The sequence below is a fragment of the Rhincodon typus genome, chromosome 39 (genome assembly GCF_021869965.1).
Source record: "Rhincodon typus isolate 14 chromosome 39, sRhiTyp1.1, whole genome shotgun sequence".
In the NCBI taxonomy this organism is placed as follows: Eukaryota; Metazoa; Chordata; class Chondrichthyes; order Orectolobiformes; family Rhincodontidae; genus Rhincodon; species Rhincodon typus.
The window spans coordinates 14,529,830-14,544,954 of record NC_063370.1 but is presented as its reverse complement, the minus strand read 5'-3'; the positions used below and the strand labels follow the sequence as shown (position 1 = coordinate 14,544,954).

Here is a 15,125-nt window from a genome sequence, read left to right as displayed (position 1 = left end):
GAGGCTGTTTTCGTTAGAGAGAAGAAGGTTAAGAGGTGACTTGATAGGGACATACAAGATGATCAGAGGATTAGATAGGGTGGACAGTAGGAGCCTTTTTCCTCGGATGGTGATGGCTAGCACAAGGGGACATTGCTTTATATTGAGGGGTGATAGATATAGGATAGATGTCAGAGATAGGTTCTTTACTCAGAGAGTAGTAAGGGCGTGGAATGCCCTGCCTGCAAAAATAGTAGACTCGCCCACTTTAAGGGCATTTAAATGGTCATTGGATAAACATATGGATGATGATGGAATAGTTTAGGTTAGATGGGCTTCAGATTGGTTTCACAGGTTGGCGCAACATCAAGGGCCGAAGGGCCTGTACTGCGCTGTAATGTTCTATGTTCTATGTTCTATGAAGATTTCTCAAGATGGCAGCAGCGGAGTAGGCAGTGTCCAGGCTTCTCAGGCTGGAGCTCATCCATTCCATCCGTTTTCCTTTTTTCTTGTTCTTCCTCTCTTTCATTTTAAATTTTCTTTAGTGTTTTTGAAAAACTTACCTTGGAGCAGCGATACCGCACAGGGTTAGAGGCATGGAGCAGAGGGGGCTGGAGGCTCAAGCGGAGCAGCGACGGGCAGCAGGCTGGAGGCCGGAGTAGATCGGGGACGGGCAGCGGGCTGGAGTGGATCGGGGACGGTCAGCGGGCTGGAGGCTCAGAGTGGGGACAGGCAGCAGGCTGAAGGTCCGAGTAGAGCGGGGACAGGCAGCAGGCTGGAGCGGAGTGGGGATGGCCAGTGGACTGGAGATCCAAGTAGAGAGGGGACAGCCAGCATGCCCGAAGTGGAATAGGGACAGTTGTTGGATTGGGGACCAGTGCGGGTAGTCAGTGGTTTGCGAGGTGGGTCAGACCACGTTTGGAAACTTCCTGTGCTGATCTACTGCAGGCCCATTAATGAAAGACTCTAATGTTTATCTTTTTAACTTTATTTCCTATTTTCATAACTTACATTACCTTACAGTTATTCATAATATAACTTTTCTCCTTTATTTCTCTATTTTGTATCTAAGATCTGTACCTAGGTACTTTGTAACTAAGATGGTGCCACGTGTGGCAACATTGTAAACTTTTCACTGTATTTCTGACTTCTGTACTTGAGTACGTGACAATAAAGCAAATTCTAATTCTAATGAAGGCCAACATATCTTTCACCTTCCTAATCGCTTGCTGCACCTGCATGCTTACTTTCAATGACTAATGCTGGGTCCCTTTGTACAACTACATTTCTCAATCTATCATCCCAGTCTTATATAAGACTGCCATTCTGTTTTTCTTTCCTGCTGAAGTGGGTAACCGCACACATACTCATTATACTGCATCTGCCACTCACTCAACATGCCTAAATCATCCTGAAGTATCTTTATGTCATTCTTTAGGAGAGGCGATGGCCTAGTGGTATTATTGCTAGACTATTAATCCAGAAACTCAGCTAATGTTCTGGGGGCCTTGGGTTTCAAATCCTGCAACAGCAGATAAAAACAAAAAGAACTGCGGGTGCTGTAAATCAGGAACAAAAACAGAACTCTCTGGAAAAGCTTAGCAGGTCTGGCAGCATCTGTGCAGAAAAATCAGAGTTAACGTGACGGGTCAAGTGACCCTTCCTCAGAACTGTTCTGACCCGAAACATTAACTCTGATTTCTGTCCACAGAACAGGCATAGAACCGCTTCAAGTCAGGACAGTAGGGAAGAACAGTTCTGAGGAAGGGTCACCGGACCTGAAACGTTAACTCTAATTTTCCTTCACAGATGCTGCCAGACCTGCTCAGCTTTTCCAGCAACTTCTGTTTTTGTTCCTGATTTACAGCATCCGCAGTTCTTTCGGTTTTTATTTAGCAAGCCACTCAGTTCACAAGCAGCTAGGGATAGGTAATAAATGCTAGCCACGTCCCACAAGTGAATTAAAAGAATTAGCACTCTCAATCTCATCTAATTTTGTGATGAATATATCCGTTTGCTTTTGGTCTCATGGTGGCTTCAAAAATCCTTTGCACTGCAGGACAGACAGCAGATTGTTGCATCTCTTATCGCTTCCCATCATTTCTCCTTTATCTTCCAGATCTGTCTTTAGTTGTCAGCCTCGAAATGTTAGAATGCTGCCTACTTGACTTGCAGCCTTGGGTTGTTCTGCCAGGAATTGAATGCTATTCATTGTGGTTCTTAGGAGGGCACGTACCTCTGCATTGCTTTTGATAAGTCTGTCCTGGTGACGACGAAGCTCGAATGCAATGATCTGGTCATGGGAGCCCAGTATAGCTGATGTTACTTGTTCCTATTGCCCCTATCTGAGTTTTTTTTAATTTGTTCTAGGTTATAGGTGTCACTATTGAGGCCAACTGTTATTGTTCATTTCTAATTGCTCTGGAGAAGGTGACAGTGAGCTGCCTTCTTGAACTGCAGCTGTCCATGAGGTCACAATGCTGTTAGGAACGGCGTTTCAAGATTTTGTCAGCGACAGGGAAGGAACGCCAATTCATTTCCAAGTCTGAATGGTGTGTGGCTTGGAGGGGAACTTGCAAGTGGTAGTGTTCCCATTGATCTGCTGCCCTTATCCTTCTAGGTAGTAAAGGTTGTGGGTTTGGAAGGTGCTATTTAAGGAGCCTTGGTAAATTAATGCTATGCATCTTGCAGATAGCACACACTGCTGCTACTGTGAATCAATGGTGAAGGGAGTGCTTGAGAAAGTGTCAACCTTGCAAAGCTACATCACAGGACTACTTGAATGCCAAAAAGTAGAAGCATTATGTAATAGTCAGGGCTGCATGATGCCACTACCATTAGATCAGATGTAAGCTCTGCACTCCTGCCACATCCAGTCATGAATTGTGGTATATAATTCAACCAATAACAGGAAGAGGAATGGCAGAAATAACAAATGGCAGAAAGCAAAGGGTGATGGTCAAAGGGTGTTTTTGTGAGTGGATGCTTGTGTCCATTGGGGTTCCACAGGGATTGATGCAGGGTTCTTTGCTGCATTTACTGTACAATAATAATGTGTAGAAGCTTAAGCTACCTCAAGACCCCGGAGAAAAACCATGAATGCTGTTTGAGGCGGATTCTCTGCATCCGCTGGCAAGACAGGTATACTAACATCGCTGTCCTTGAAGCAGCTAACAGCATCAGCATAGAGGTTATGATCATCTGGAACCAACTCCACTGGACCAGCCACATGCTTAGGATGATTGAGTTTCAACTGCCAAAACAAATCATCTTCTTCAAACTTAAGGAAGGCATTCGAGTGAGGAGGATAAAGAAAACATTTCAAAAACTTCCCTAAAGGTTTCACTCAAGAAGTGCAACACAGACGTTAATGCATGGGAGACCTTTCTTCAGAAGAAACTAACTTGGAAGAAGCTCTTGTATTTTTTTGTTATTCATTCACAGGATGAGGGTGGCCAGCATTTATTGCCCATCCCTAATTGCCCAGAGGGTACTTAAGGGTCAACCACATTGCTGTTAGTCTGAAGTCACATGTAGGCCAGACCAGACCAGGTAAAGATGGCAGTTTCCTTCCCTAAAGGACATTAGTCTGGGTGGGATGATCTTCAGATGGTCAGTGTGAACTCAAGGAGCTGAATGGCTTGCTTCCATACTAGGGATTCCATGATTCCACAATCCTCTCAAATGCCATCACATCCCTCCTATAATGTGGGTTCCAGACTGCACACAAAACTCTAGCTGAGGTCTAACCACATTTTATTTAGTTTCAACACAACCTCCCCACTGTTAAACTCTATGGCTCAGTTAATAAAGGCAAGTATCCCATAGTCTTTCTTAACCACCTTATCCTGTTACCTTAAGGAACCAGAGGAGATGCACACCAAAGTCATTCTGATCTTCGATACTTCCCAGGGTCCTACCATTCATCACGTATTCCCTTGACTGGTTTGTAGGAATGAATGCTAGCCCAGTCAGCAATGCCTACTTCCAGTGAGTGAATTTTAAAAACATTTTCAGCCAATTTGATTCATTCCACGTTATCAAGTAATGGCTAAAGGTCCTGGATTCAGCAAAGACTTTGGGCCTTAACAACATTCTGTCAATAGTACTGGAGACTTTGCTACAGAACTAGCAAGATCCCTAGCCAAGCCGTTCCAGTAGCTACAACATTGATACCTACCCAACAATTTTGCTAATGTATTTCCAGTCCACAAAACGCAGGACAAGTCCAACCCGGTCAATTACTGACCATAAGCTTTTCACAACTCAAAGTGATGGAAGGGGTTGTCAACAATATTATCAAGCCACATTTGCAAAAGAATGACCTGCTGCCTGACAGTCAGTTTGGGCTCCCCAAGCTCAATCAGCTGCTGACCTCATTATAACTTTAGTCCAAATATGATAAAAGATCTTCATGTTCACCAATTCAGATAACAGTGAGTCAGTGCGCTTCCAGTGATGCAATAGTGCTCTGTCCGGCTTGTTATTTATATGCCTCGGTTTGCTGGGGTGGTTGGTACCACTTCTGGTTCGGTTTCTCAGTGGTTTGTATGCCACATTCAATGTGTTTGTTGATGGAGTTCCAGTTGGAATACCATGCCTCACGGAATTCCCTGGCATGTCTGCTTGGCTTGTGCTATTATCGATGTGTTGTCCCAGTAGAATTCGAGTCCCTTGTTGTCCATGTGTAGTGAGACAAGTGAGAATTGGTCATGTCTGTTGGTGGCTAGTTGGTGTTCATGTATCCGTACTGTCAGGTTTCTTCCTATGTAGTGTTTCTTACAGTCCACATGTTCCCGTTGGGAACTCCAGACTCGCATATGTAGAAAGACCACACATACACAGACCAGATACTCAATTACACTAGCAACCACCACAACACCCACAAACAGAGCTGCATCAGGACACTATTTAAATGAGCCACAACACATTGCAGCAATCTGGAACTATGCGAAGCAGAATGGGAGCACCTACACAGAGTCTTCAAAAGGAATGGATACCTGTAAAGCTGTTACCTCCAAGACAGACACCAACAAGCCACCACATGACCAGACTCACTAATCACCCCACCGTACATCAAGGACATTTCAGAGATGACCACAAGACTACTCAGACCCCTAGGTATCAGGGTAGCCCACAAACTGACAACCACCCTACGACAGCTACTTACAAATGTAAAGGATTCCATACTCAAAACAGCAAAACCGGTGTAATATACAAAATACCATGCAAGGACTGTGATAATAGGCCAAACCGGAAGAAACCTGACAATATGGATAAACGAACACCAACTAGCCACCAACAGACACGACCAATTCTCACTTGTATCACTACACGTCGACAACGAGGGACTCAAATTTGAATTCAACAAACATACTGAATTAGACCTTGTGTACAAGCCACTGAGAAACAGAACCATAAAGTAATACCAACCACCCCAGGAAACAGAGGCATATAAATAACAAGTAGGACAGAACATTGACGCTTCACCGGAAGTGCATTGGCGATGATACCTAGCAGGGTGATGAAACATTTGCAGCCAAACCCACCGGCTCGACAAGCATGTCTACAACCTCATCCACAACCCGAGCTACAAATCTTCTAAGATAAGAGTGAGTGCCAAGCCCAAAAAAAAAAGTCCCTTGATATTTAAAAAAGCATTACCATTGCTAGATCACCACTCTCAACATCCTGGGGTTTACCATTGACCAAGAATCACACACATAAATACTCTGAATACAACAGTATTCAGAAACTGAGAACTCTGCAGCAAGTAACTTGCCTCCTCTCTCCCCAAAGTTTGTCCACCACATACAAGGCACAGGTCAGAGTATACTAAAATACTCCCACTTGTTTAATGTTTTTGCTAAGATTTGTAGCTCGGGTTGTGGGTGAGGACGTTGATTTGCTCACCGAGCTGGCTTGTTTTCGTTCAGACGTTTCGTCACCGTGCTAGGTAGCATTGTCAGTGAAGCCTCCAATGAAGTGATGTTCTACTCCACTTAAAATTTATACTGTCTGGTCTGTTATGGTGAGAGGTGTTATTTCCAGTTCTGTTCTTTATGGGTTTGTATATGGGGTCCAAGTCTATACGTTTGTTGATTGCATTATGAGTCGAGAACCATGCCTCTAGGAATTCCCATGCGTGTCAATGTTTGGCTTGGGCTACTATGGTTAAACTGATAGCCTTCATTGTCAGAGTGTACTCATATTAGGGAAAGTTCGTCATGTCGTCTTTGCTCACTGATGATGTTACCTAGCATGGTGATGAAACGTCAGAATGAAAATAAGCCAGCTCAGCGAGCAAGTCAAGCAAAACGTAACGTTAACTCTGCTTTCTCTCCACAGATGCTGCCAGAACTGCTGAATTTTTCCAGCAATTTCTGTTTGTGTTTCCAATTTTCAGCTTCCACAGTTTTGCGTGTTTTTTGAATAATACACTGCATGTTTGGGCAAATTCAGATCAAGAGCTCCAGGCTGAAATCATTGGGGTTGTCTGGACTGGGTTTGTACCCAAGATAGCAGGCAAATTGATCCAGAGTGAGTGATTGAGATGCTGGCAGTTAAAGCATTTTGAAAAATGAGAACAAGGTCCACAGATGTATAAATATGTAAAAATCCTCAATGAGAGGCAACTTTATTATGACAAAGAATCGGTTAGTTAACATTATATGCAAATTCACCCAGCAGTACAATTTTAATGCAATATAAATTAAAAAAAACATGCAGATTCCAGTATTTTCCAGCAATTGTTCATATACACAACAATATAAGGATAGGGGGCTTAACACTTTTCGTGGATAGCTTTGTAAACAACGTGTGCTTGAATGTATTGGGAGCTGGTAGATAAGACTTCAACCTAACGTACAAAAGGTAGGGCTCTCTATTTGCGGGGAGTTATGGTTAAATTTGGGAGAGCAGGACAGTCAGGCACAGATGGCTGGCCTGGGTATTAAGATCAGTTCAGTTAATTGGTTTCCCAATCAGTGGGATGACACTCAAAGTCTGGCACTGTCAAAATCTACTGGTCAACTGGTGGAAATTTCACTGAAGGCAGAACGAGCTCTCCCTGCAGCATTTAATAAACAGCAAAGGCTGAGTGCTCAGGTCAGACCATTGGGCCGTGCTGTTTTGACAGTGCCTATAACCAAGGTGAACATCCTTTACCAGTTCTGGTCCACTTAAATGCAGCACACTGTCAGCTAGATGCTGCACAAAGGCTCTCTCCCTCTCTCTCTGAACAGCACTAAGAGGTCTGGCAACTGCAAAACCGCAACTCATGTGCTGGCAGAATCAAGCAAACTTTTCAATCTAAATATCCCCTGGACAAGACGGTGGGAACCTGAAGGAAAACTAACACAAAGTGTAACAGACTAAATTAACCCTTTAAGGGTCAGTTTAAATGCCAGGCTTTTCTGCCTCCCTGAAAACAAGGTTTCTAAATATTTACTACAAAAGTCTTTTGTTTTATTAATGATCAATGTTAAACAAAGTTCCTTCCTGCTGCCTGTGGTAAGAGAGAAAACAGGGAGAGCTCTACTCTGACCACTGTCAGAATCACAAATATAACCAATAGATGAAAGCAGACCTGCTTTTGTGCAAACCACTCCCCAACACTGCCCCATTACACACTTGCCCAGAGGACGTACTTGACAGGAGTTTTTATGAAACAATAAACGGATAAGATGGTCATACAAGAATTCATCACCATCTTCTCAAGGGCAATTATGGATGAAGAACACTGGCCTTGCCAGACCTGCTCACATCCCATTAAAACAATTTTTAAAAAAAACTTTGGATTTTGAAATAAAAGTGGTTCACCCCAACACCGCTTCTCTGCTGATTAAGGTCCCATTCTGCAGCCTCATCACAAGATTTAGCCTAATAGCAGAGATAAAACCCTCGCTCAGAAATGTAAAAAAAAGTAAACAACAGAGAAAAAAATTAGTTAAGACACACTGCAGTTAAGATTCAGTGTACACAGTCCTGTATAGTACAACAAATTCTTATACATAAGGCAAAGACTCCTGTAAAGAAGAAAGTGAAGGGTCAGAAATATTTACAACAACTCAACTTGATTTTGTTCTAATAAATCAGTGCCGCCACTGGGACTATACCAAGAGAGATATAGGCTTGACATTTTGTGCAGTGTAACTCTAAATCTGCTGGTTCAGACTTGGGTTGCATTAGAACTCCATGTTTGTCTGCTGCTCAGCATGGCCTAGCCCCTCTACTGTATCTACAGTTAGGCAGGCATTTCTTGCATACTAATCCACATGGAGAGAACTGGTCCCACTTCAAGAGTACTGGACACAGGTGCAGAATACAGCCTTAAATGGATAAAGGTACAAATGATCTTTGCGAGTTTATAAAAAAAAACTTTTCCAGTTTACTCCCAGGACAAATGGATTGAATTACTGTCCAACTTTCAGCAGAGTATCAGCCCAAATCAAACTCCAAAATAAAACCAATGAGGAATGAAAAATATTGTAGCAAAACTAGCCCCAGGAACAGAGGGAAACTGAAAGACTAGGGTGTTATGAATGGGTAAATAGCCTGAAGAATTCTGTAATTCAAACTATTTACTTCCTACTCAGCTAAACAAGCTCTTCCCCCACTTCAAATCAAGATCAGACTTAGAGATTTTTTTTCACAATTTTTCTTTCACAAGGTTTCTGTGTTTACATGATCAATGAGCATTTTCACCATCACCTGAATCCACCTGACTTCTCTTTCCCTTGCCCAACATCATCTTCCCTGACCACCCGTTCACCACCACACTGCACGGGGCGGGGGCTCTCCCAAGTTTATCGTCAATGCACAGTGCAGTAGGGTGGGGGTGCAGGGTGTCCCAACAGGAATTTCTCTTGGGTGACAGCACAAGTCCTAAAAATGATAAATCAAGGAACAATGGAAACGTATTTCTAGTCTGTACAAAAGTCACAGGTCTCAGTGCCAGTGGAAGGCTAGTGGGTTTGACAGTTCAGTTCCTCAGCTTTATAAACATTTTCGAACAGATCCAGTAAATATACCTCTACCCTCTCCAGTGTCTCTGCTCAAGTTCCATCTTAAAAAAGTGTTCACTGACTGAACCATTTGCAGTGTCTGCTCTGCACTGACCCACAGGGAGCAATGTCCACGGTTCAAAGTTCAAACTCCCTCTTTCTACTTTCACCAGTGAGGTCAGACGTCAGGCAGAGTATTCAGAAAGGTCAACGTCACATCGTAGACACAGCACATGAATCCCGGAAATCATATGTGGCCTCGGCTTAGCTTTGTTCAGCCATTTTATATCCCACACCACCAAATCTCCCCCCACCCCCACCCCAGACTAACATCCCAACTGAGTGTTGCATCCCTCCTCTGTTACCATGACATGCTTCAGAACTTGTTGGAGGTGGTGAAGGAAGGAAAGAAGTTTCCAGAGAAGAGTCCAACCCACTTCACTCCCCACATAGGGGGCTGTATGTCATCCTGAAAGCGGCAGACTTGGCCAGCTGAGAATGGAAGGCCCGCAGGCTGCCAGAATGAGTCACCCCTCTACCATTTGGCTGATAATGTTGATGAGGTTGTCCATCCCCCACAAGTAGCCATCCTCCCGATTGCCCTCGACCCAGGGCACCCTGTGGTTCAGTGTCCCATGGTCAGGTAACAGCACCGTCTTCCCAAAGTCAATCATCCAAACCTTTGCCAGCTCTGACTTGTCATGGACGAAGAGGAGAGAACTTCCGACCACCTGGAAAGAACAAAACAAAGAGAGACATAATAGACATATTTCACTGGTCAGGAGTCAGAAGTTACTGCAACGGAAAAAAACTACAAAGAAGAGGCCATTCAGCCGAGCTGTATTTCTGTTCAATAAAATCATGGCTTATAGTTGACCTCAACCTGACTTTCTCAGACTTGCACCATTTCCTTTCATTCCCATTGTGCCCAGAAATCTTTTGATCTCAGTCTTGAACACACTCATTGACAGAACATTCCAAGGATACACAAACTGCTGAAGAAATCTCTTATCTCAGTCTGAAAGGGCAGAAGATAATTTATGACATTTGCTTTTTATGCATTCTCAGCACATAGCTATTAATTAGTCCAAATTTATTGCCATCTCAAATTGCTTGAGATAGCAGTGAACTACATGTCATCTCGCACTGTTGCAATCTAAACCACAGTGTGGTATTAAGGGATGAAAGGTGAAAGAGACAAAAGGATGCCATCAGCTCAAGTGAACCCAGAGAAGGAAGCAAGTAGTTGACTCTGAAGCACTCCATGGTTAACCAACCCAAAGACATAAATTCTTTTAATCATCCAGGAATCAAATAAGTGTGGAACTTATTAACGTATTGAAGCGCTTCCAAATCAAACTGTTGAGAAATCAAGAGAGTGTGGAGACTGAACAGTTTAATCTTAAGCAAGTGTTGGAGAACCACCCATACCACAGCCACCAAGAAGTATGGGGCAATAATTATAAAAACATAGAATCCCTACAATAAAGATGGAGGCCATTCAGCCCATCAAGTCTGCACTGACCCTCCGAAGAGCATCGCACCCAGACGACCAACCCCATCCCCGTAACCCACATTTAACACGGCCAATCCTCCCAACCTGCACATTTTTGGACTGTGGGAAGAAACCAGAGCACCCGGCAGAAACCCACAAGACATGGGACAACATGCAAACGCCACACAGATAGTCATCCAAGGCTGGAATTGAACTTGGGTCCCTGGCACTGTGAGGCACCATTGTTAACCGTAGTGCCACCCAAATATCAATATTTGGCAAGTCTCAAACACTGGCAGAAGCAAAGTGGCAGAGTAACAACATGAAATGGAAATACAAACAGCAACTTAATCCTGACCCCAACTCAAAGATTATGAGTTGCAGGTTGGAACAAACAGTAAACCAAAGCAGGATCACTAAGCAGATCCTGGATAGCCTTATTATATAAAGAGGAACAAAATCAATGGCAACAGCTCCATCTACACAGATCTTTCTTTGATTCTGAAAGTATCACAAGCCTTCAGATTTATTTTTCCTTGCCAGCTGCTTCTGGGATTGCTGTACATTTTCAGCTGCTACGATTTTAATGCATACATGGTTGATGTAGCAAACAGGGCTGTTAGTTCACAGTGATCTGTACACTGAGTGGGTAGACAGGGAACATGCACTACCTCGTGTGTGTTGAAGAACTCGGAGCCCTCCAGCGCTGTCCTCAATTCTTTCAACCGCGTCAAATAGTTTCTCTGCAACAGAACAATACACAAATGTTAGCATTATTTACGTGAACAAGGGGAGGTGGGGGATGACACCAAAACATGGATGTGGTCGGAGGGGAATTTGGAAGTCTCCATGTAGTGGAGGTGGTGGATGAAATAGAGGAGGTCTGTCCAATCCCAGACAAAGAAATAAGGGAGCAATCTGTGAACTCTGACACAATGGAGGAAAAGACCACTTGTCTCCTTTAGTTTACTCTGACATTCATGGTTGATCTGATGTGGCCTCCATGTCTCTCTTCTGGTGTCCCCATAATCTTGACTCATCAATACATCAAAAAGAACTCCACCTTGAATATATTCAGTGACCCAGCCTCCACTCTGAAGAGAATTCCAAAGACTGATGACCCGCAGAAAAAAAATTCTCCATCGTAAATGGGAGGCTCCCAGCTCCCCAGCTCTAGGTTCCCCACAAGAGGGAACATCGTCCCAGCATCCACCCTACCAAGCCCCCTCAGCACCATTCGTTTCAGTAAGATAAGAGGGGAGGTGGTGGCACAGTAGTAATATCACTGGTCTGGTAATGCAGACCCACAAGCTGATGTTCTGGGGAAACTGGTTTGAATCCCACCGTGGTAGATGATGAAATTTGAATTCAATAAAATAATTCTGGAATTAAATACGTGTCTAATGGTGAACATGTTCTTAACCTCATAAGTCGCTGTAAAATCCTATTTGGATCATGTGTGTCCATTAGGGAAGGAAATCTGCTGTTTTTAACCCAGTCATGTAACTCCAGACCCACAATAATGTGGTTGGCTCTTATATGCCTCCTGAAATGGCTTCATTCACCACTCAGATCAAGGGCAACTGGGAATGGGCAATAAATGTCAGCAATTCCTACATCCTAGACAGTAAAGAAAAAAAGACACCTCTTGCCTTTCTAAGTGCCATTAAGTATAGCCCCAACCTGCACTGCCATTCTTTGTAAGGCAACCCTTTCAGTCCAGGAATCAACCGACTGAATATTCCCTGAACCGCTTCCAATGCAAGTATACCCCTCCTCAAGGAAGCTAAAGCTGGTTGCAGTATTCTAGCCTCACCAGGGCATTCTACACTTGTAGCAAGACCTACCCTACTTTTATACAACATCTCCTTGCAATAAAGGCAAACATTCTATTTGCCTTCTTAAATGCTTGTTGCATTTGCCTGCCACCTTTTGACAGAAACCGGTATCTGAAGGAATGTGGCAGTGGAGGATAGATAGTTACCAAGATGTTTCGATTGCTGTCTACAAAATCTTCCAGCGCTTCCATGACCTCCTCTTTGAGTCTGGTTTTCTTGAAGCTTGTGCTGCAGGAGCCATCAGCCTTCTGAGTATATGAAAGAGAAACAAAAATCTTTAAATCGGAGTGAAGACAGATGTACAGATCGAAGTGAAGTGAATACTAGAGGCACTATTTCCCCAACCCCGCTGTCTCTTCTTGCCCATTAGACTTCCCTGAAACCATCTGGCGGGTTTGGAACACTTTTATACCCTGACCTCACTGTCCCACCTTAGGAACAGTGTATTAGCTTCAGAGGTGGTGCAGCATAGACTCTCCACAATTATGCTTGGTTGACCAGGGTTAAGTAACAAGGGGTCATCACATCCAAACACACACACGCACGCACGCACACAAGGGTAATTACCCAAGTGATTAGTAAAGTGATATAAGGAAAAGCTTTTACATGTAATGAATGTTTAATGTCAAGAGTGGACTGCCAGACTATGGAGCCATATTAAACTGAGGCATTCAAAAGTGGACTAAAATAGTTAATTGCAGGGTTATAGGGAAAACAGTACAATAGCATCAAGTCAATTGCTCCTTCTGAGAGCTGGCTCAGACAGAATGGACTGAGATTCCTGGTTCAGACCCTGAAATTAAAACAGGTTAAGCAGTGACTGGATCTAAATGTTCAAGATATTAAAGGAAACAGTATAGAGACAGAAACTTAACTATGGTGGTTAAGGAATCTTACACCAAGGGACATTGTCAAAAGATTAGGGATAGACATTTCTGGAGTGAAATTAGGGATTAATTCTATACACAAAAGGGAAACAGTCATCTTCTGCAATTTGCCAATTCCAAGTCAATTATAATTTTAAAACTGAGATGAATGGGATTTTGGAACCAAAGGCATTATGAGAATTAAGGCAGAGGCAGGTTTGATCATGGATCAGCCATGGCAGAAATGGCTCCAGAAGGTAAGTGGTCTACTCCTTTTCCTAGCTTTCTCTAACAATATTGATTCTTGACTGGCCCATGCAGCCCACACCTACCCTGATTCCTTCTATCCTGAACCCAAGTGTTGCAGTCGAGCTGAGTGTCTCCCGCCACTGCATGTAACGTGGCTTCAGAACAGCTTTCTGCTCATGCTCCTCCTGCGTGGGGGCATTTGGATCCACTGCAATCATCTTCTCGTACATGTCTTTCCGCAGTTTGGGCTTCTCACGAGCTTTGGTCAACTCTTCCTCAAGGTATGTCCTTCAAAATGAAAGTTGAGTTCCAGAGTTAGAAAAATGTGAGGGGACTAAACTAAAACTAAAACCGTCGCTACAATTTGTAAAGATGGTTACTGTACACATTCACCAGTTCAGATCTCTGCTTCCTCCAGTAATACCCTATTCCAACCCATGCTTTTCTAATCCTCGTCTCTTGCCATTCCTCAATTTTCACTCCACCACTGACAGACGCACTTTTAGTTGATAGAATTCCTTTCCCAAATCTTTCCATCTCTCTTCCCGTTAAAGGTACCACTTAAAAACTATTCCTTTGTGCAGCTTTTGGATGCCTGCCCAAATATTTCATGTGGCTCAGTGTCAAATTTTGACTCGTTACATTACACAACATACACAACAGAAACAGAAACACAAATTCAGCCCAACCAGTACACACCAGTATTCTGCTTCACTGGAGTCTTTCACGTTTCTTCACTTCAATCCATCATAACCCTCTATTCCTTTCTCCCGCCTCTGCTTGTCCAGCTTCCTCTTAAGTGCATCTATACCATTCCCTACAACCACTCTTTTTGGCAGGGAGTTCCACACACACACCATTCTCTGGGTAAAGGAGTTTCTTCTAAATTCCTGATTGGATTTCTCTGGAGTAATTTATATTGACAGCCTCAAGATGCAGTATTCTCAACAACGGAAATGTTTCTCATGTATCTACTCGATCAAAAGCTTTCATGATTTTTAAATATCTGTAACATGTCACCACTCAAGTCTCCTTTCTCAAAGAAAGAAATAGAGACACTGCCTGCCAACCCTTCCCTATTGGGATATCATCATTAGTACTATCTTGTTAAAGGCACTGGATAAATGCATGTTATTGTTGATATGACATCCCGTTACAAGCATTCCAAATTTGCTAAGCCCACTGAGGTATGAACAGGAGACGGACCTGCAGCAACAGCCTGTGTGAGGTGTGATGATCAACAGCAAGGTCCAGAAGGTTGTCAGAACAAATTCCGAGAGGAACAGTCAGGCACAGAGAGTAGAGGACAGAGCAGGGCCAGAGCAGCTAACTGTTTGGCGGTTGAGTGAAAAACATGGCACAGATTTCACAGTGGAGCTTGGACAACAGGTATTGACTCAGAGATAGTAGGAACTGCAGATGCTGGAGAATCCGAGACAACAAGGTGCAGGGCTGGATGAACACAGCAGGCCAAGCAGCATCATAGGAGCAGAAAGGCTGATGTTTCGGGCCTAGACCCTTCATCAGAAAAGGGGGAGGGGAAGGGGGTTCTGAAATAAATAGGGAGAGAGTGGGAGGCGGATAGAAGGTGGATAGAGGAGAGGAACAAACAGGTCGAAGAGACGGGGATGGAGCCAGTAAAGGTCAGTGTAGGTGGGGAGTTAGGGAGGGGATAGGTCAGTCCAGGGAGGAC

General features: G+C 43.6%; 1 protein-coding gene across 1 annotated transcript in view; it reads right to left on the bottom strand.

The window, feature by feature from the left end:
• Positions 1-6,583: 6,583 nt before the first annotated feature.
• LOC109920614 (inositol-trisphosphate 3-kinase C-like) overlaps positions 6,584-15,125 on the bottom strand; it is a 20,551-nt gene continuing 12,009 nt past the window's right edge. The window contains exons 4-7 of the mRNA XM_048618290.1: positions 13,516-13,720; positions 12,464-12,565; positions 11,151-11,222; positions 6,584-9,715 (exon numbers count right to left, since the gene is read on the bottom strand). Of these exons, the coding sequence (XP_048474247.1) occupies positions 9,512-9,715; positions 11,151-11,222; positions 12,464-12,565; positions 13,516-13,720 (583 nt within the window). The 3' untranslated portion in view covers positions 6,584-9,511. The remainder of the gene's footprint in view (positions 9,716-11,150; positions 11,223-12,463; positions 12,566-13,515; positions 13,721-15,125) is intronic.